At 39.4% G+C, this 22,287-nt stretch overlaps 1 protein-coding gene across 1 annotated transcript in view; it reads left to right on the top strand.

Moving 5' to 3' along the window:
- The window catches only part of LOC102228107 (sulfhydryl oxidase 1), a 31,072-nt gene extending 11,721 nt beyond the window's left edge, over positions 1–19,351 (top strand). Inside the window, exons 9-13 of the mRNA XM_005800560.3 lie at positions 8,067–8,189; positions 10,060–10,198; positions 11,136–11,312; positions 17,354–17,515; positions 17,737–19,351. Coding sequence (XP_005800617.2) covers positions 8,067–8,189; positions 10,060–10,198; positions 11,136–11,312; positions 17,354–17,515; positions 17,737–18,515 — 1,380 coding nt within the window. The 3' untranslated portion in view covers positions 18,516–19,351. The remainder of the gene's footprint in view (positions 1–8,066; positions 8,190–10,059; positions 10,199–11,135; positions 11,313–17,353; positions 17,516–17,736) is intronic.
- The last annotated feature ends 2,936 nt before the right edge of the window (positions 19,352–22,287 follow it).

Below are 22,287 nucleotides of genomic sequence, written 5' to 3'. Positions count from 1 at the left end.
CCATTTAAATGAATTGCATTAAGTTTTAAAACATTTCTCACCATTTTTATTTTACGTAAAAACTTTATTAAAAAGCAACTCCTATCCACTCTTATTTTCTTATTTTCAAATGCTGTAGGAGTGTAAGATACAGTTCTGTTTTTACTCTTCAATAACCTTTTTTTTTTATTTACAACAATGATGGTAGAAGTTCTGGTGTATTTACAAAATCTTTTAAATAACATGCACAAAGGACATTGAATAAATTTTTGTTTGTTTTTAAATGCTTAATTTAGACATTTGAAAGTGTCTTCACAAATGCATGTTTACCCAGTAAGCAGTTGCAGCAGGTCACCACTAGATGGAGAGTGAGACAGCATAATGTTGGTTTACTGTGTAGATGTGAGCTTCATGTTCCCTCTTTATAACTATTGTTGTTTTAATCCTTCTCTGTCTAATTTGTGTTTGTTTAGGTTTGCCTAAATACTGTTGCTAAGGATGTTATGTTTCTGTGTGTTTTTTATTGCCACTGTTGAAGCACTTTGACTTGCGCTTTTGAAATCAGAAGTGGATGCCTTTCAGTGGGGAAGGAGCACAAAGACTCCCGTGGGAATGGTTGGCCCTCTTTATGCTGGCTCCCAGTGGGATTGAAGCGTGGCTGCCACCCACATGCAGCCCACAGCGACTTGTTAGTCTAAACAGGCTAAACCAGCCAACACGCCCCCTCCTCATGTCTATGCAGCAGCTATGATTTTTTAATAAATCACTGTATAAACACAAGGAGTGTGGTTTAAAGAAAACAGATTTTATGCTTCATTTCTTTTCTTTGTTATGGCAGAAACCTTTTTCCTTACTACACATCACACACTCCTGCTTTACCTCTCTCCTCAGTGAGGGCATGTGTGTGTGCCCACCAAGCCAGCATGTTGTGATGATGAGGCCTGACCTGCTAGCCGTGTCCCTGTTGGCTGCGCACCAGGTTGCTTCACTGCCCCAGTCTGCCACCAATCTCTCTGATTATATCCCACTCTCTTGGGAGGCGTTGCAGTAAGCCAGCTTCAGTCAGTGTCGGGGTGTGTGTGTGTGTATGTGTGTGTGTGTGTGTGTGTGTGTGTGTGTGTGTGTGTGTGTGTGTGTGTGTGTATGGGTGTGTGTGTGTGTGTGGAGGGCAGAGCGCCGTGGCCTCCCATTAGCTCCGGTTTGTTTAGTCAATGGTAGCAGGTCCCAGTGGTATTTTTAGCCTGTCTCCCCCCTACAAGAATAGAGCGGCCGCGGCTCAGAAGGGGCTTTGTGTAGCTGAGGAGGATGTCATTGTTACGGCTGAACGCGACTTCTGACCGTCCTTATTGACTTCTGACTGAGCGCCCTTGCCTCAAACAGGCTTTGTTGTGAGCAGATGAGATGCCAAGTAGATTATGAAACAAAGATCTGATATCCAGGCCATTTTTTATAAGATGCAAAGATGTGTGTTCTTAAAATGAAGCTAAATTATTCAAACCTCTGGCAAGTTTAGATTTAAAATGGTTTTCAGGCAACCAAGAAGTTTGTTTCTGATTGCAAATGAGTCGGTGTAAAAAGAGTATTACCTGGAAAATTTGTCTTTTTTTATTTACATTTTATTTAAAGGAACAGGTTCTCGAAACTATCTCATTCTAATAATCAATGAGAAAATCTCATTGATTGAAAACATCCACACTTCTGTTTGAAAGAAATAAGTTGATAAAAATTAGGATTACTTTAAATCTAAATCTTTGCAGCAGATTTTGTGATTTTTATGGTCAGTGGTAAAGCGCTTCCAAGAAGGTTGATTTTTCCGTATCATATGAAGTTGAAATAAAACTTTAAACGCTTGTTGATTGTGGAATTGACTGAGGTTGTTTTTGCCCTGCGCCAGGCTGATCCTGTACTGTGATTTCATCTGGGCACCTCAAATCTGATACAAGTTGACAAAAACCTTGTGACAAAAACATTTCAGAGTAAGAGGTGTTCGTCATCTTTCTCTACAAATAATTCATACTGGCATCAGTGAGCACTACGTGATGGTAAATGATATTTTTCTTAACAACTGGTGTCCTCATAAACCAATTTGTGCTTTTTTCTCTAACCTTGTAGTGAGCTCAGAACATGGAGCTTCCTATCTAAAAGCAGCCAACGGTTACAAAGTATGACACACAGATTTGAAAGCAATAAACTATTTATTAATTAATTAAATTATCTAATTTTAAAGCTGTATGCATTTGTAAAACCTCACACCTGAACTTCCTGAGTGAGTCATCTGGTTGGATTAGAGAAAACGTGACTCGTAATGGTTTGACTTCAGGATTTGTGTCACAGTTTCACTCCAGTGTCACGCTCATTAATTACGACATGTCTTGATGGTGTTTTCTACTGAAACAAGCAAGTCATCAAAGTTGTATTTGAATAAATTATTTTACATGTGATGTTGTTTTTAGAGCAAAAGTGTAGTTTTTATCTTGCATATTTATTTGGTTTCTCCTAAATGCGTGTTTTAAGATAACGGTTACAATTACTGCTAAGCTAATAAGATGCTTCTCATTTTATCAATTAACAAAATACTGGCAAACCTGAAAACTCAAGAAATGAATCCTGCTGCTTAATATACTTGAGTACTTTGGAGTAGACATTTGCATTAGCAAGTAAATAGTGTTGTTGCTTTGTTTGCCTGCTTGGAGCCAAACAAAGCAATGACAGCTTTATTGCTGAAGCCACAACCCCGGACATTAACACTGCAGAGGTAGAAGTTAAAAGATGTAATCCAGATTTAAATTAAACAGAAACAACTGCTATTAAGAATGGAGAAATTCAGAGCCAAATGATCTTTAATAACTTCATAAATTGTTATATTGCATAGTGTGATTAGAAGGGATGCAGAGTTTTTGTGTTTGTCTTTATACTCAACTTGTTTGCTGTTTGTTTTACCCTTTTGATGTTTGGGGTTTTTTTTTTTGCACTTTTTGTTGTTTTGCCTCACCCCCCCCCCTCCTTCTCGCACGCCTGCACACACACACACACCCTTCTCTTTTCCACCACAGGAACTTTTTCTTAATGCTTCAATAACTGATTGTTTTAAGTCAATTTCTGTAATCTATTTATGTCCAACAAAATTAACAAATAAACAATAGCCCTCAATAGGAGGTCAGAGAAGGTTTGGCTACATCAGGAGTCATACAGAGTCCAAATCCGGTATGTAGGATGAAAACAACTTTAAAAATGTTAATACAATTACAATAAATTGTTAGATTTGATCATTTATTTGATTATTTGTTGACTAATTAGACAGAAATGCTAAAATAGATAAATGAATCAAGTGACTATGTCATAGATCAGTACCAGCCTGTGTTTATGGGTTTAAAATAATAATGTGCAACTATGTTAAAGAGGTGAATTGCCTCAAAGTCACTCCGCTACAAGCAAGCAAACAAAAAAAAAATCATTGACAATTAAGACCAAGCTACTAGAAAATGATTTTAAAATCTAGCTGGGAATGTCTCAATTTTCTGTAAATTGGCAGAAACTGAATTAATAGAGTTCCAGTTGCTGACACACCGGCAATAAAACTGAGTTTTATCACAAAGGTCTTTGGGTCATATATTGAAGCCCTCATTGCTCCAACAGGACCTCATTTGTGGGATTTTGTTGCTGTGTTTGTGTATATGTGTGTGTGTAAATGATTGCGTAGCACAAAGAGCTCTGGGTGCAGCCAGTTTATGACTGAATGAGTAATCAGCTGTTGCGTTTTGGCTCATCTCAAAGACACATAAATTTGAATTCTGTCATCTTCTTTCGTCCAATCCGCAGAAATGCTCCTAATACTCGTGTTTGTAATTCTGCTGTGTCCAATAACTACAGTATTCCCTATTATAGTATCTGCTGCTGTGGTCTTGTAGTGTTTTTCAGACCAAATTGTGATATTTCTAGATTTACATGTCTTGTCGAGGTGAATCCGGATTTTTTGAATGCGCTACATGTTTATGAGGATTTAGAAAAGTGGATCTCAGGAGGCATCAGGAGCATTACAGTAAGGTTTTTAAGGATTACACCTCCATCCTGCTTTTCTTGAAAGAAGCCCTGCAGCTCAGAGGGAAGACAAAGGGACAGGGGAATAAAACGGAGAATTAGGAGGGAGGGGGGAAGGCCTGGTCTGAAATGCTTCCGCCGTCTCACGCCTCCCGAGTCCAGGGCGAACACGCTCTACCTAAATCAGCTGTCAATGCAAGTATGAGCAACTACTAGAAAATATTTCCACTACTTTTTACAACTGTAGGACGTTTGAACCTGTTTGTCCCTGCTGGATTATTTCCCCTGTCTTCCACCACCAGAGACTGGCTGGGTCGCCCTGCTGCAGCCAACAGATGCGACCCTCTCAGGACCTTCTCACCACAAGCAGCCTGTGGTTTCTCAAGTGCTGCTGATACTAATCGGATGAGGGATGACATATTGCCAGGGTGAATGGGATTGTCATGGTCCAACTGGGATGGGATGGTGGGGGCAGCAGGGGTATATAGTTAAAGGAGGCGAAGTTTGTGTGTTTTTTTTAGTTTTCTTGAGCTACATCAGATATGGATGGTGCTTTCTTCTGTAGAGCAGAGAGATTGTGGAGATGATAAAAGCAGCAGCAGGGGAACAAAATCGATAATCAGAAAGGATTCCTAATAAAGAATTTAACCACAAATGAATCATTTTAATGGTCCTGTCAGCTGAATATTTTTCATGTTTTGTTAAATATTGCTTCACTTAATGTTTATCTACAACTATGATAGTTGATGCAGATGCATATCAGTGTGCTAAGTGTAAACTTCTATTAGTGTAAATGGAAATATTCTGGATTAATGTTTGCAGTGACTTTTGCAGCTTTGGCGATTAAGACTTGACTGTTGACATTAATGCCTGCAGACCATAATATAACTTTGCTTTGGCACCAAATGTCAGATTTAAAATGGTGTGTATCTGCTAAAACTGCTCCTGCTTCCACTTATAGTAAATGACAGGGAGGTTTATTAGACAAATTTAGATAACACTGTTTTCTTCAAGAAAATCGGTGGAGGCCATATCCTCATGAATATTGTTGCTTGGTGAGGCAGACTTAAGCCTGTTAGTGGAAAACACCTGCGTTTTCTGGTCTGCTTAAATTCATATGGATGTTAAAAGAGGTTTTCTGACTGGTTGGCACTCAGACATCTAATGCTCACCTAAACCTATTATATTACTGCAACAAGTGAGCTGCAAACATCACTAGTCATGGTCTGAGCTTCACATCCCGACTTCAGCCTCTGGCACGTGTTCTGCTTGTGTTTATTATCAGTTCAAGCATTATATTATGAACACTGATCATTTCTTAGTTACGACACCTGTTGCTGCATGAGGATTAGAAAATCTGGGTTTATTTAAACACTCTGCATAGATTTGGGGTAAAACAAAGGATCAATCTGTAGTGAAACTTCAGATACCGTCTGTTGAGTAAAGTAGAGGATGGGTGATGCTTTGTTTTCTTCCAAAGGCCCTAAAAATATTGACTTTGTAAGCTTGTAAAACTACCTGTCTAATAAATGTAATTTAATCTGGATTATTTCAATATCTCGGTGTGAGATTATGCTATTATGGAAGAGGATTAGTTTCATTGATATGTAAAAAAGAAAATCTATATTTCTTTTTGTCTGAATTCTGAGAAATATCTGATGTTAAAGTCATAATTCTGAAAACAAAGTTTATTTTTGTTTAGGGTTCTGCTATTTTATCTGGGACAAAAAACATGTTTGGTGAAAACGTTACCAAGCAAGTGTTTATATTTGGGAACAAACACTTGATCCTTGCACTCAGTCCAATTGTGCACAAACAGAACACCTCTTACTATAAGATTATAGAAGGCATTTAGCTGAATTCATAAAAGCAGTCCACCTTTTTACTCTGTATGTTGTTAGCAGAATGCATGAGCTGTTCTCTTTGTTACGTTGTTCGCTTGAAGACTTGCACGTCTCAGTCTGTCATCAGTGGTTTCAGGCGCCCATCAGCTGGATTTCCTCTTTCTGTTTTCGCTCCCTTCTTGCTAGATGCCCTCTCGTGTTTCCTCCAGCTGTGGTGGTTACTGTGGTGACCGTGGTTAGGAGTAAACACGCACCAGGAGAAAGCTTGCTGAGGGCGCGTCTAAGTGGTTGTTAGTGGCTTAGGAGGTGAATCTTAATGAAGGAAGAGGCTTAAGCTCGGCTTTTGTCACACTTACTTACGTTGTTTTTAAAGGTGCGGAGAAGAAAACCGCTCGACCCTCATTGTCTGAGCAGTGTGCAAGCCCGACAAAACATTATTGGACACATGATGTAATCCAGGTGTGCAAATAATGATGTAAGTTTGAACTAAATAGATGAATTATGGGAAAAAATATCCAAGCGATGAGTGAAAGATACAGGTGGACCCATCAGGCTAGAAAAAAACGACATGTTGTTCAATTTTATAAAAACGGACAAGTTCTCGGATCTGTAAAATTTAGTAAACGAGAAGAAAATCCTGTTTCACAAACGTAAACTTGTGCATTTCTGTGCCATGGTAGTTTTACCATCACGATTGTGATTATGACATGACGAAATATGAAACACAAGGCATGAATATTCTTTCAAGGCGCTGTTCGTTTCAGAGATTACTGCTATATTAATGTCATGTTCCGTGTTTTTCTGTGTGTTTATTTCAAGTTTTCTGTGTCTCTGTGCCTCCGTGTTGTCCTGTTCTCCCCTCGATTACTCCCAGGTGTTTCTCGTTCCCTAATTACCCCGCGTGTATTTAGTGTCACCTGTGTCTCTGTCGGGTCCTCGTCTAATGTGCTCTCAGTCCTTCGTGTTGTCCTTTCGTAAAACCAGTTGCTACCGGCGTTGAGCCCTGGCTTCCGCTCAGTCGTGCTGCCTGTGTTTTTGGACTGTTTTGGCTTCATTCGTCATTAAAATCATCATCTATCATCCAACCTGGGTCATCTGCATCTGTCTCACCACCTCTCACCCGCAATTCGTGACAATTAATCTGGTTTTGATTTTACGGTTGGTTGTTAAACTATCTGTTCATTGTTGGAAATGAATACAAAATTCATGTTTGAATGTTGTTTGCAAATATTAACAAGTATTCCTGCGAAATGATTGGAACCCAAAAAGGTAAACTCTTCTCACCCTCTGGTTGGCATAAAAGCCATACTGCTCTCCAGTCCAGAGTTGTTATTGTTTTCTAAAGGAAAACAAATTGTAGACCAGGTTAGTAGAAAGCTGTTCAGTGCAGCAATATCAATGACTAGCTTGTGCATTCACTGCTTTTCACCATGGGTCTGTTTTCATTTGTTTAATAAATGTGTTTTATTGTGAAGAAAACATTTTAGCTGCTTCTTGTCCGCCCACCTCGGCTGCACAGTGACGCATCCTTCAGATCACAGCATATAGAGACTGTTGGGTGTGTGGTGTAAATAAAATACAATTTAAAATATTTAACCTTTTCAGCATATTCTGATTAAACCAATAATAACTAAGTTCCAGTGGATATAGTTATAAATAGTACTTCTTAAGCTATACTTAGTTTGGTGAGGATATAGATGTAGATATTTATGAGTTGCGGAGATTACGATAAAGCTATTTGTCTGTTTGCTAACAATAAAAACTACAATTTAGTCGCTTCTCAGAAATACAAGACTGAATAAATCTATGAGAGGCAGATCAGTTCATGAGACCTCAGTTTTCTGAAACTAAAATAAAACATCTCCTATAATTGCGTCGAGAAAAAGCTATCGGAGAGTCAAAGTGTTTCTAAATCTACAGTCTCCTATGTATTAAGTCACACATTGTGGATAATGTATAACTTTGTGCTAATATAGTTATCTCCTGGTTTCGCCCAACCAAATTACAAAGAAGTCCTGAATATAAACCTTTGCTGATATGTGATTGGTTGCAGAGCTCCTCTTGCATTATTTTTCTCCCAGAATCAGAAATACTCAGGGTATTAGATTATGTTTTTTATGCAGGGTAGCATAAAAAAACATAATCTAAAATAAGAAAAAGTAAGATGGCTAATGTCTGCTTTTATTGTTCTGTTTGTCTCTCCAGTACTTCCCCGGCCGTCCTGTGGTGATGAACTTGTTAAAGTCTCTGAACTCTTGGCTACAGAACCAGAATGAAGGTCCCATTTCCTACGAAGCTTTTAGAGAGAGAGTGGATAACACAGCACAGGTAAGCAAACACTTTACAACTAAGAGAAGCATAAAGTACACCATTGACGTTGTAAATTGTGCCTTGTATTGTTGTATAAAAGACAAGGAGTGAAGTGTCAGATTGCCAATTGTCACAAAATGAGCCCAGACTGTAAAGTCGAATGTCTGAGAAGGATTTTCATTTCTCAGAGAAGCACAGTCACCTCAGAGAAAATACTTAAACCCTAAACCTATCATATTTGAAATATCAAGAAGTCTTTCTATGCAGGATCAGAACAAAATCTAGATTTCTGAAGATAAATTAGTGTCCTTAATTCCTATCTGAGAATCTGTTGTCTTTGGAGTGAAGCCTGCATGCCTCCAGTGTGCAGCCCCTTGCAAATTGAAAGAGTCACTTACTTACATCATTAGCTTTTAGCAGACGAATCAATGGATCAATGAATCAATGGGAAGGTATGAATAGACTTCACCTCAGTGGAAATGGATTGTGCATGAACACGCAAGCGTCCACACACAAAATCTTTACTATTGACAAGAGAGTAATCCTGTCAGTCACTGCAGTGACGGCGATGCAGCACAGCGAATGAAACGACTTTATGTCAGAGAAAATATGTTGTTTGATTCAGCTGCAGCTCTTGGTTAGAGAACTGGATAGCCTCTGTTCATTAGTGGTGGGTCGAGCCATTAACCTGAGTCTGACTTCTCATTGATTGGGAAAACTGTGTGGAACGGCCTTCATTAAGTCAAACAGGTTGGGAGTTCCTGGAGAGACGCTTTAATTGGTAGAGGATTCTCGTAATTCTGTGGAAACTGTAAATTCCCATTGTTCTGAAGAAGACACCTTTTTGACATGTCAAAGCAACAATCTGCAATGAACTCACTTAAAAAACTCAACTTTTACATTTAAATTATGGATTCTTTAAATATGTAGCAACATATACAAGTGAAATAAGATGTATTTTCCCCCTTAACACCACATGAATGTAAAACCTTTTTTGTTTTCTGGACTTGCTGGTTTCCATCCTGGCAAAGAAATTGTCATGCAGTCAAGGAAATATAGGCTGAATCATTAGAATAAATGGTAATCCTTAAACTATTGTATCTTGGTTGCACATCTGCCTTGTGTTGCAGCGATGGAGGAAGAAGCACTTTTAGAAAATTACGTTCAAACATCTCTGCTGTACACACCTAACCCTGTATCATGCTTAATTTCATCACCAGCTGCAGATGTTTTGGACATGTTGGAAAACTTGTGCTGCATGAGGGTCACAGTCAGTCATAGCATACAAATGTACCACAACTAGATTATTTACAGAGCTGCAGCAGTGAGACAATTATGACATTACTTAATCTCATGCAACATCATGCAAATGCTCTGTCTGCATTGATGAAGAGTCCTCCACCTCAGCATGCTGGAAACTGGTGAGATAACATGAGTTCTTATGATTTGAATAGAAATTATTTGAACACTTTATGGCACTCAGGATATTAAAAATTAGATCTCAGATGATTGGTTCATGTGTAAATATGGAGAAAAATGAGATGGGGATATTGTGACAAAACTGATGTACCCTTTGAATGCTTTGAACACCATAATCATGATCCCAATACAAACATGTTATTCACATTCGGAGCACATCAAAAGTGATAAACATACTCTTATGAAATAACTTGATTTTCCAACAATTCTTCATTTCCTCACATTTAAACCTGCATAGCAAGTTAACAAATGCTAACAAAATAGAAAAATTTGTGACAGCAGATTTGCTAATTATTGCAACATGACTTTTTGAACTTCTTTACCATATTTAATTTATTAAACTTTATCATTGAGGATTGTTTTTCTTATTCCGTTTCTCCTTTTTTTCCTTGTGTTTCCTTTCTGTCAGGTTCCAGACGCTGCGTTGCCTGAGGGAGTGAGGTGGGTGGGCTGCCAGGGTTCACAACCCCACTTCAGACGTTATCCTTGTGGGGTCTGGACCCTCTTCCACGTTCTCACTGTCCAGGCCAACAACGCTGGAGGCTCAGGTGCAAACATTTTGCATTGTTGTGAATAAAAAGTTTCTGTTTTTAATGCTTGCTAAGACAGTGGAGGGCTGAAAAAACACAACACCTCAGGAAGCATGAAGATTTATTGGGATTTATGCTTTGTGCTTATTTAAATTTTCCTATGTTGTGTCATTTTATAAAATCTGAAATTGAGCCTAATTGGGACTGTGTGAAAAGGGATTATATTAGATTAGAGGAATGTGAGTGGGTAATAAAACGGGCAGATGACCAGAGGCTCTGCTCCTGGCAGGGACCTTAATCTCCCACTAAACAAACACACACACACACACACACACGCCGACACACCCCCACACACATGAGATGCATGTAGAGGTTAATCCCGAGGTTTATGGACCATCATGCGACCTGCAGATGGACCGGTCAAAAGGGGTGTCCATCTGGACCCCCAAAGACCACCATAGTAATGAGCCCATGTGCTCACTTCCTCCACATGTTACCATTGGAGGGTTTTTCTATCAACACTTTGCAAATAATACAAAGGTGCCCATACTGTCTTTATTTTCTATTCACCTGATAAGCACACGCAGGTGTCTGTGTACACCCTAACCTGTGGCTGAGTTCATCTAAAGGGCCAGCTAAGCTCAGAACAAAAGCAAATGACAAAGGGAAAATATGTTTCTAGACTGTTGAGGTCCTGAGACAGCAGCCTGGCCACCATTCACACAGAGTGTTAACGACATTTAATCTCCAGATTGGGTTATCCCATTCTCAGAGATTATTCACCTCAATATGGTGTTAACCCAGCTGCATGTCACTGTGGGCCCACAGATTCATGGGAAGACTCACTGGTGTTCAGGCTGTAGTCATTAGTTTCTTAAAAAATAGTGGATGCTAAGTTAAAAGGATAAAATTGCTCATCTTGACCTCACTGATTAAACTCATTATTCTCCTCCAGATCCAAAGGAGGTGCTAAATGCAATGAGAAACTACATCCACAACTTCTTTGGCTGCAGATATTGTGCAGACCACTTTGAGAACATGGCGAGGGAGGGTCTGGAGGAAGTGACTACGCTGCCATCAGCAGTCCTGTGGTTGTGGTATCGTCACAATCGAGTCAATAACAGAATTGCAGGTAAGAGTCGCCACAGCAGCTAAACTGTTAATGCCAGAGCTCCTCTGGTCCTTGGAAGATGATGTCCTCTATATTTTAGCTGTATTTTTGCTCCAACAAAACTGAAGGAGCTGAATTCACACCATCTGCTGAGAATCCATTCAAACTAGAGGTGATTCAAATCAGGAACGCATCTTTAAAACCATTTAACTCCAGCTTTAGAGGACCAGAAACCCCCTGCCATGTTTTAGACGGTTTTAATGCCCGGCCTGCACTGATCTGGTGTTAAGATAGTACTTTAACAAATTTATGAGTTTAAACACATTAACATATCCATACAATGATTGTTTTCAGGTTCACACATGAAAAAAAGAGTAATATGTCATGAAGTGAAGGGAAAGTGACACATTTTCACATTTTTTCTGCTAATTCCATTTGAAGCCAACTAATTGCACTTAATTTTAGACATATAACTGAATAGAGATGCCACAGTTTTCAGATTTTTATTTGTAAACATTTTCAAGCTACGTATAATTTTCCTCAATTTCTCAGGTGTTCACTACATCGTGCATAAAGTTTCTACATAGTACACTAAAGTTTTTGCTTATAATGTGACAAATATACCTTTACAAGACACATATGATTAAATATCTCAAATATACAGGTGGCTTTTTGCTGTCTTAGAAAACTTTGTGATTGCAGAGTTCATCATAACAGTATAAAATAGAGCAAGTATAGATTTCTGGGCTTCAGCAGTGTGGAAACCTTCTTTGTTTTATACATTTGAATTATTCTTAGGTTTAAAGTAGTTTGACAAATAAAGCTAAAAGAGATTGCCTACACTTTTTAGAAAATCTAATGTTTCTTTATGATCTTAACTCTTTACCAACAGATTATTAGTGGAAAACACAGGTCTCTGGTTTATAGCTGTAAAGAAAAGTAGACACTTAAAACTAATGTTGCACCTGTTTACACCAATTCACCTCCTGCCTTTTCATTTTCCCATCCTGTATTTCCCTGTTTTCAACACCAATTGGGATCAGAAGTTTTACCTTCCAATATTTTGGGTTGTTCTTACGATCACTTGGTCCTAATTGGATTAAAGGAGGGTGAGGGGAAGTAGGATGGATCCCCAGATCAGACACCAGCTGTCATCCCCGTCTTAGTCCTCCAACTTTTAGCTGCTTCAGCCACCCCCATTTTCTCCTGACCCCCTCTTGTCCTTCTTCTGCCTTTGCTTTGCCCCTGCACTGATCACCCAGCAGACCCCCACTACTGTTTGAAAACTTTCCAACCATTTTTTATTCATCTGCCAGAATTTGCCCTAGCTATCTGTGCAGGAATGTGAGTGTTAGTCCTTCAGTTAATTAATATGAAATTATTTTTATGTTTGCATAAGAAGTTTCCTCATCTATAAAGATGCTCAAGTCAGAATTTTGTAGTTCATTTCCAATAAGGATTTTTTTGTGGTACTTTAATGTCTTTTTTTAAAACAAATTTTCAGATTTCTGTTTTAAAACCAAATGACACAAACAGCATTAAAAATCTGTTATGTTAGTGTTCCTGATTTGACCAGTTATTAATTATTAGTATTGGGAACGGGTGATGTTACACCATTCATGTGTGAGATGGCATTATAAAAAACATGTTTTTTCTAATATTTTAATGTAAATACTTCATAACTGCAAAGTTCAGCACAACAGTATAAAATAGAGCAATTTTCCTGTAGCAGCCTTCCTGTTATCACCTTGAAGTTTCACTGCAGGGTAAATGCATGAACTCACACTTATCTCAACATGCTGCAGAAATTCAGTTGCCATTTAAATGGCGTCTTGTGTTTCCTCTAACTTCATTTTTAACACACTTCTCAGATTTAAAGTAGCTTAGCTGAAGATAATGGTACCATTTTGTCTTTTTTGTACTTAGTTTCTGCCTGGTCCACCTGTTATTGCTAATCATTCTAATAATTTATCTGGTCACAAGCAGATTTCTTTGTATCTCTATTTATCAGTATTTAATGTCCCCTCTATGTACTTTTCATATTAACTACTTGTGCTCTTCCAGCAAATTATTCTTCATTATGAAAGTGGACTTTGATAAGTATCTCTTCCTGTCTGCCAGTGTGTGATTTCATTAAGAACAACTATGTCATTAACAGCCTACTTTGTTAAATCATGATCTTTTGTTTGTGTGTTGCTGTCCCCCTCTCTGGGATGGTTTGTGTCCTGGACAGCAGGACACAGAAGGACACCCGTCCCTGTGCGTCTCTCCTCCCCTGACACTGAAACACCATGCAACTCGTCCCCCTTCTACCCATCCATCTTTCTTTGGCTGTCGTTCCTCTCTCTTTCCACTCACCGTCCCCTGGGACTCATAGCCTCCGCTTGACAAGCAATAGAGCTGCATCCCTGCTGGATAGCTCCCTGAGGAGAGACGGATCTGCCCACACACACAAACACACTCACTATTCCCAAGTTATTATATGACGGCAGGTGGCAACCACCCTGACACACGCCACACACGCTTCCCCTGCTGTACTCCGCCCCGCCCACCGACAAAGCAGCTCATGAACATCCTCTCTGCCTTTGTGAGGCGGGTCAGCTGTGAGGTCCACAGCAGAGAGGCTGTGGGAATTGCAGAATTGGTTGCGTTTGTTTCAGTGAGTGGCGGCGTCTTCCCTGAGGACAAGCACACTCCATCTCCCTATCCAGGCAACCCCTCCTCTTCCGTTGTTCCTGAAGTGGAGCTCTTTAGCAGGGCTCCCCGCCCCTCCTTTTACAAGCAGCCATGCATGAAAGATCAGCTATTTGTAAAGCAGCCGGACAATTAATTTAGCTGGCAACAAAGAGGCCCCAGGGCCCTGGGCCTTGCAGCAGCTGAGTTAAGACTGGTGGCAGCTCCATCCTGTTGCTGCATGTCAACAGCTGAGACTGAGACACATTTCTGCAGACAGACCAGCTCTGCAGCAGCAGGATCGTCTGCCTTTGCTGGCAGGTACAGTGCGTCCGGAAAGTATTCACAGCTCTTCACTTTCCACGTTTTGTTATGTTATGGCCTTATGACAAATTGCATTAAGTTCATGTTTTCCCTAAAAATTCCAAATACAATTATCTTATTACAACAATGTGGAAAAAGTTTCAGATTTTGCAAATCAAAAACAAATAAATCACATTTAATTAAGTCTTCATATCCTTTGCTATGAAGCTCAACATTGAGCTCTTTCCACTAATTATCCGTACAACTTAAATGAAGTCCACCCGTGGTAAATTCAGTTGATTGGACTTAATTTGGAAAGGCACACGCCTGTCTATGTAAGGTCAGTCAGAGCACAAACACCACGTTTTCATGTCAAGTGAATGCGTGGTGCTTTCACTTGACGAGAACTTTCACGTAATAGAAAAATAGAGACGCCCTAAAGTTTTTGCTCTGGACATTGGTCATACATCCTGGCAGTCATCTACATTATTACGCATTACTCTGTGGTATAATTGATTCCTGTTCACCAGTTTAGTGCTGATGAAGCTGGTTCAACGATGCATATTTATAAAAATTTTTGCCTCGATCTGACAGCCGCTCGGAAACAGGCTCCTGTGACAATATCTGTGCAGCTGGAGTCACTGAAGTCACTCTGTTTCCAAACATGGCGCCTCATTAGAATAAGGGAGGAGGTGGGGAGGCATATGAAACATGCACTAACACCAGCTAAGAAGCAGCACACACACACACACACACACACACACACACACACACACACACACACACACCCCTTCACGCCTACTAGCAGCCGTCAATCCAAGATACAATAAAATTGATGTATCCTTTATGTAAAGCACTGTATGCAGAATACGTACACACAAGACTGAGATTAATCTGGAGGTGGTGGAGGATGTAAATTGACAGCGCTGTAAAGTGACAAACCTGCTGCTGCCCTGCTTATTCTCTTTTCACACACACACACACACACCACATACACAAATATACACACAATGGCCTGCTGGTGACAAGCAATTTATTACTGGATGCTGCCCTCATTGTGTGTGTTTCTGTGTGTCCTTGTGAACAGTGGCATCTTTTTAAGCTTGATTTTTGCGTACATGCGCTCATGTTTGTTCTGCCAATCTTGTTGTAGGTGTGCAGCAGCTACAAACAAGAACACATTTAAGGAGAAAGTTTCCAATTCATTAGAAGGGCAGCTCCCGCCTGAGTTTCTGTCGCCCCCATCTTCAATTTGGAGATTAGGGTTTGCTTTCAGGGGTCTGTGGAGAAACATGACAGGTGGTTCGGAGCACAGAGGTCTGCCGCCTGAAAACAGCGGAGCTGTGTGTTTGTTTGAGGGGAGACGCTGTCCACTTTGGTAACATCTATTATCTCACCATCCCTCCCACTGGGACACCCCCAGAAGCCCATCGATCATTGTTAGACCCTGTCATATGAACACACTCGCAGACATGCACACAAACACACACAATGTCAATCCATAGATTACATGCAGACAAACGCTGACGGGTGATTTACATATACACACTCAAACGGATACATTCACATATGCATATGGGCACTTAGTTTTTACGAGCACTGGGATAAGATGTAATGGGTTCACCACAGATTGCATCCCGTCCTCCATGCACTTAAATCCTTCAGTCAACAAGGAGAGGAAAAGAGGTGACAATAGAGGAAGCGGCTATCTGGAAACAAAACTTTGCTTTTTTCTAATCTGCTGTAGTTATTGCAATAATTTTGTTTTTTTAGAGTAAAAGTAGAATTAGATGTATCACTTAAAACATTAAATTATGATGGTGCTTATCAAAAATATTTTACATTTTGTATTATATGGATTATATCTGTATAGAAGGTAAGGTGTTCTGTAGTAATTCTTAGATATTTCTCATTCATAAGCTGTTAATTCATAAACACTGTCTTTAACTAAAAGTGCAAATTGACCTGTTCTTTGCAGTTTATCACATTTGCTCAAAATTCTTCAACAAGACTTGAGCAAGAAAAAAAAAACGGGAACATGTCACTGATGGTGCAAATATTAGCAACGTTGCCTCTTGGCAAGAAAGTCATCTCTGTGCAGATTTTGCCTCTGTGCATGGGTGGATTTTTTCCACAGTCTAAAAAGATGCATTGTAGTTTAGCTGAATTGCTCTTGGGTCTAAGTTTGTGCCAGCAGACTTGTCTGTCTGTGTGTTAACCTGTGATGACTTGTCGACCCGTCCAGAGAAAACCTTAAGTTCCAAGGATTCAGCAGGTGTGGAAAATGGACGAATGAATAAAACCAAATGCACGTTTTAAAACCCTGATGAATGAACTTATTGCTCCTCAAGTAACTATAGAAAAGAATCAATCACTGCATGAATTGTGGGACCAGAGTTGGTTCCTTTTTTATGGTAATTGGCCTGATAAAGTTGACAAAATTCTGACAAGAGTTGATTTGCAGTTTCTGACATAAAAGCATTGCAATCCTAGGCAAGGAATTTTATAGAGAAATACAGATAAAAGTAAAAATATAAGTATAGATACTTTTTGCTAGTATCTGGAATATGCCTACAGTAAATTTCTTGAAAAAAAACACACACATCCAGAAACAAATAATGAAAAAAGATAACATTGTCAGAGTTTAACTTGTGTAAAGGTTCAAATGCTGTAAAACATCAGTAGCTCTTAGCAGCCAACAACAAAAGGCCTACATTGTTAATTAAATGTTTAAATACATATTCTTGATGTAAGCAGTCTGTCTTTTTGTTTTGCTACTGTTTGTATTTTGACCAGATAATAAAATTATAAAAAATGCTCACATGTGCTATCACAATATAACACATGTTGATCAAAAAAAAGAAGCAAAAATAAGCAATAAGAAATTGATGATAATGCAATGTATTTGACTAGAGAGAAGCAGATTAACTGTGAAATTTAAAGAAAAATACACACAACATTCTCTCAAATTTCAGGTCTTTCTTTTGTCAATGCATTTATTTCTTAGCTGTTGCTCCTCTTTTCTCTCCTGTGTGACTGAGATTATGTTAACGTTAATACTGTGTGTCTGTGATCATCCCCACCAGGTGATTTGAGTGAAGACCCTTACTTCCCAAAGATCCAGTGGCCGTCCCCGGAAATGTGTCCGTCCTGCCACACGGTGAAGTACAACGGAGAGCACACCTGGAACAAGGCGCAGGTTATTCCCTTCCTCGGGTCCTACTTCTCCTCCAGCCACATCCTAACAGGTACTCTTTAATCTAGTGGTTTCTTTTTTTTAGGAAAGAACAAAAACGTTGAAGTCTTTTACGTTCAAGAGCTTCAGAAAGTCACAGCTCTACATCTGGACTGATCAGAGTGTGTCTAAGTCTGTCCAAACCATCAACCTTATCATAGAAACAGGATGCATATTGAAGTGTTTGAAACTACTGCAAGGCAGTAATTATTGAAATGTCTTTTTCTGTTTCAGATTATCTTGAGAATGAAGACAAGATTTTGGAAAAGCAAAGGGCAAAACATTCCCATCAGCTGCAAGAGTCACTGGTTCAAAGACATGCAGACAGAATAGTTAGGGAAGCCTCAAACCCCATTACATCTCCGCCGCCATCATCTGTGCAAGAAGGGGAGGAAGACGAGGGACCCCAAGAGGAGGAAGAAGAAGAGGGACCACAGGATGAAACGGAGGCTTATGAGGAGAACAACGAAGGCGGGGAGGAAAATCCAGCTCCTGTAGCTAGCGACCGCGGCCACCAGCAGGCTCACCGGATACCGAGCATCATCGGGATGAGGCTGCGTCCGCGGAGGGAAGACATCGTGGATCTCGACTCGTTCGTGAACCAGCATTTTAAGGCCAAGGCTCTGCAACTGGCTGCTTCCAGCCTGGTTAAGCAACGCACCCTGCAAACAAAGGTAGAGCAGGAGCCCCTCCCAGCGTTCAGCCTCGGCATGGAGCTGGACGCAGGACTCGGCATGGTGGGCCTGCAGCCAGTGGATGAATTCAATGAGATGAATTCAATTCACCAAGGAAAGGGGCTGAAAAAGCGAGAACTGGCAGGGCAATATTTCAGGAGGGAGGTTGAGTTGAACCATAGAGGCCACTGGATGTCTGTGATTAGTGTCGGTTTCTCAAATCTAGACATTAGCTTGTGTGTCATTCTTTATGCCCTTTCTTTCACGTGTCTTCTAGCCATGTGCGTTTTCTTTAGAAACCGCCTCAGGAGACGAAGGTTTAAATTCGCTATGCCTTGAACTAAACATGTAAAATTTCACCTGAGCATCTCACTTTCACTGGGTTAAAAGGGAATTTGTCAAGCTGTGGGAACATGACTTTTATTTTTAAAACTTTGTCAGTGTGGATGTCTTGGATTAGTGGTGAATTGCTTTAATTAAAAGAAAATCAAGATGGTACTTCGAGTATCTTCCAGATTCATTCCAGAGAGATGACTAGTGGTGTAAAATTTGTGTAAATGCATACTTCCATACGTTCCTGTATGGGGTGTTGAAACTCCTTCAGAGATAACTTGTTTTTGGCCTTTTTTCCTCCACTAGTCGAGAAAAATCAGATCCACTTTTTTTTGTTTTGTTTTTTGTTTTTTAGCTAAAATTTTCTCCCCTCTTTTCATGCCTTTTAGTTGTTACGTCTTTATAATGCTTCTATAACCCCTTTAAGATTACTTATAAACATGGTTTCTATCAGTCATGCGAATAGTAAACTGTCTTGAACATTAGCCACCTTAAACCTATTTATCTTTCAAAGTGTTTATTTAAAATTAATTGTTTTAAGGCAGCCTTCTCAATGCTTAATTTGGTTTGTGTCGTCTCATACTGTAAGAGGACCAGTCAGTCTTTGAGCTGAGGAGATCAGTCTGGTACGTCTCTCTGCTTTTCAATGATATTTATCAGATGTTTTTGAATAAAAGATTACATTTCCTAGTCCACATGGTGGGATAAACTGGTTGCTGATGTGCTGTGGAATGATAAAAGTTCACACTGGAAAATGTTTCAGAAAAGGCTTGATTTGTTAGTCATCTCGCATAAAATTTATATTTGCCACTCTGAATCAATAAAATTATTTTTGATATGTTTCTTGCTTTTTTGTGCTTTGTGTCTTAATAGTTAAACTGAATTATTTGCACAGTTTTTGGGCTATATTACTAGTTCAAAGACTATAATACCCTTTTTCATAAGTTACTCATATATAGATATAAAAACTTCATATCAATAATAAGTAAGGACTGGTCTATACTGGTGTCAAAATTACACTCAAAGTCAAAATTATGACGGGACTTTTTGACCACAATCGGTGAAATGAAAAACTGGACTATCAAATGATACCCTTTTAGTATATTTTTGAATTCCTATAATTCAGTTTCAATCTTGTCTTATGACAAATGATTTTATCAAACTTGATAGGGCATTTCTTAATTTTATGTGGAACATAAAAACGTCTAGATTGATAATCCTCCCAGTAAAACTATTTGTTTTCTCCAGATCTAAAAACCTTTCCTGTTCAAATTCACAGTTTCATGGAAATGGTCAGCATCTTAACACACATAGTTTCTGAACCACTCATGTCACCAGGCATATCCTATCCTGTGACATGAGTTTTACTCATACTGACCGTAAAGCTTGTGGTTATTGCAATTGCAACATCCAGGTATTGCTACAAAACAAATTTTGCAAACTGATTATGTGTAGCTCTTCTTCAGTCTTTCTGCCAGTCTTTGCCAGTCAATTTGAACAATTCTTGGACTGTATCAACTTTTTATTTAATTCTTTATGTCTTTGTGTCGAAAATACCCCTGAAATCCAAACAGTTGTGACAACGTGTCATCCACTGGTCAATGAAGTGAAACCTATTCCGTAAAAAGGTTCAAAACAAACAAGTTAAATCATAGCACGCACTCTCTTAAAATGTTTTTATCCCGTGTTGCTGAGCATATTCAGGAATACCAGATTTTGTTTTTGTTTTGACCAAGACTACAGGAACAAGAGGCAAGGAGGATCGGGGTGTTACATGCAGAAATGGGGGCTTAAACCATCCAAGGTTGAAGGAAAAAGCCTGTTGCCATCTGTTGTGGACCGCAAGCTAAATCCTAACAATTTCATTGGGATTATAGCAAGTGAGTAATCCAGCTTTCCTTTAGGACTGGAGAGGAGAGATTACCCTTGAGGATTAGCTCCCTGCACATAATAAACTTTATTAAAACGCAATCGGCTTTCGTGGGGCCTCTTCCATCCTCACACGTACACTTGGAAGTGGGCGCTTGTTGAGGGCCCCCACAGGACTGGAAGGAGGGAATCAGATGAGAGGGATGAAAGACGAGCCGTGAGCTGGGAGGGGCATAAAAGAATGGATTGACATGTTAAAGAAATGGGTTTGATGTCGCGTTTACAACAAGCTCAACTGAAGGACAAGTGATCCTTGATCTTGAGCTTTGTGCTCTTTGAAACGTTGCCTTGAATTCCCTGGACTCGTGGCCTTTACCTCCACCTGTCTGACACTCAGGCTGATCTCATCTTTAGACTCGTTTCATCTCTTTATCAAAACCACATGCTCAGCCCTCTCTGTGCGACAGATTTTTATGGTACAATAGTTAAAGCAGCCGCTTCCACTACACACAACGCTGATTAATAGCCTCTTATTAAAGCAGACAGGCATCAAGGCAGAGAAGGTTCAGGTTGACTGAATCAAATCTCTGATACTTTCCTGAATGATGCACATACTGGGTGGGTTTTTTCTTTCTTCTTTGCTTTTTATAAGCAAACATTATATCTACATTTTTAGGTAGGAAACTAAAGTAAAAATTAATATTCGTCTTTAGGGTGCATAAATTGCATATTTAATCAATGCATCACATTTGACTTTGCTACTTTAATCTCACACATCTGAGCTCTTAATCTGTTTAAATGGTAACGTGCATTTGTTATAGGATTGGAGAGGGTGCTGCTTTCTGCTGCTTACTCTACATTAGCCTTTTATCAGGTACCTTGAGCCTCAGTGAGTCTCAGGATGTGATGGTTCAGACTAATGAGAAAGTTGGCCGCATTGTTATAAGTGTCTGCAGTGCCTTGCCAAAGCGGTTAACTTAAGCCAGGATGTGCACACATGGAAAATGTCCAAAAATATAGAATATCAAAACAAATGCCCAGAAAAATCATATTGTGGTCGCATTGGCTGCTTTCATTAGATCATATTGTAGAGGCTGGGCCATATTTAGATCTGAGGTAGAATCTGTTGGTTTTTTTGAGACTGCAGTCTCTTGGAACATTGCAGTCCATCACTGGGGTACACCTGCTGCAGTGTCCATCCGTGACAAATCTGGAATTTGTAGAGTATATTTTACACTTTAAAACATTTTTTTTGTTTTTGGATGAGGGCTCACTCTTCCTCTACATTAGTAAATTATTGCATTTTGATCAGAAAGTTACTTTCCTTGATTCACGTTAAAGTCATTGTGGTTATATTTACACTCTGCTTCTACAGTTTTACTTGAAATTTGGTTAAAAAAAAAGTACCAAGTAGGTAACATAAAGAGATTAATCAGTACTTTAACAAAATGTTTGCATTGTCGAAAGCTTTTCTGTTGTGTGACGAAACTTCTGCCTAAGGAGTGGAAACCTCACCTTGTTACCCTCTTTATGTCTTTCATAAATTAGACAATGCAGAGTTTTATAGTCACTCTTCTCCTGTGAGCTCTCTGCCTCTGTGTTTATTACCGTATTGATATTAAAATGCAGGGGGCCTTGATGCATTTTTCTGTCATCTCTCCTTTTGACTTTAATAATACTATAAAGCTCCCTGGTGTGGACAGATGGAGAAGGTGGGAGTTGGGGTAAATAAATTATGAAGAAGAGTTTAATATATGGTAACAGTGTACAGCACAACCAAACTAAGCCAGATCCTCTTTCAGGTTTTAAATATGCACCCTTTTAAAGGCAGGAGTCAAGACGGGTCAGCTCCATCTCATTTTACTGCTTCAGTCCCTCCTCCATTCATCTAGGTGCATCTCTTTAAGGT

The sequence above is a fragment of the Xiphophorus maculatus genome, chromosome 9 (genome assembly GCF_002775205.1).
Source record: "Xiphophorus maculatus strain JP 163 A chromosome 9, X_maculatus-5.0-male, whole genome shotgun sequence".
Taxonomy (NCBI): domain Eukaryota; kingdom Metazoa; phylum Chordata; class Actinopteri; order Cyprinodontiformes; family Poeciliidae; genus Xiphophorus; species Xiphophorus maculatus.
This window is presented reverse-complemented; position numbering and strand designations above follow the sequence as displayed.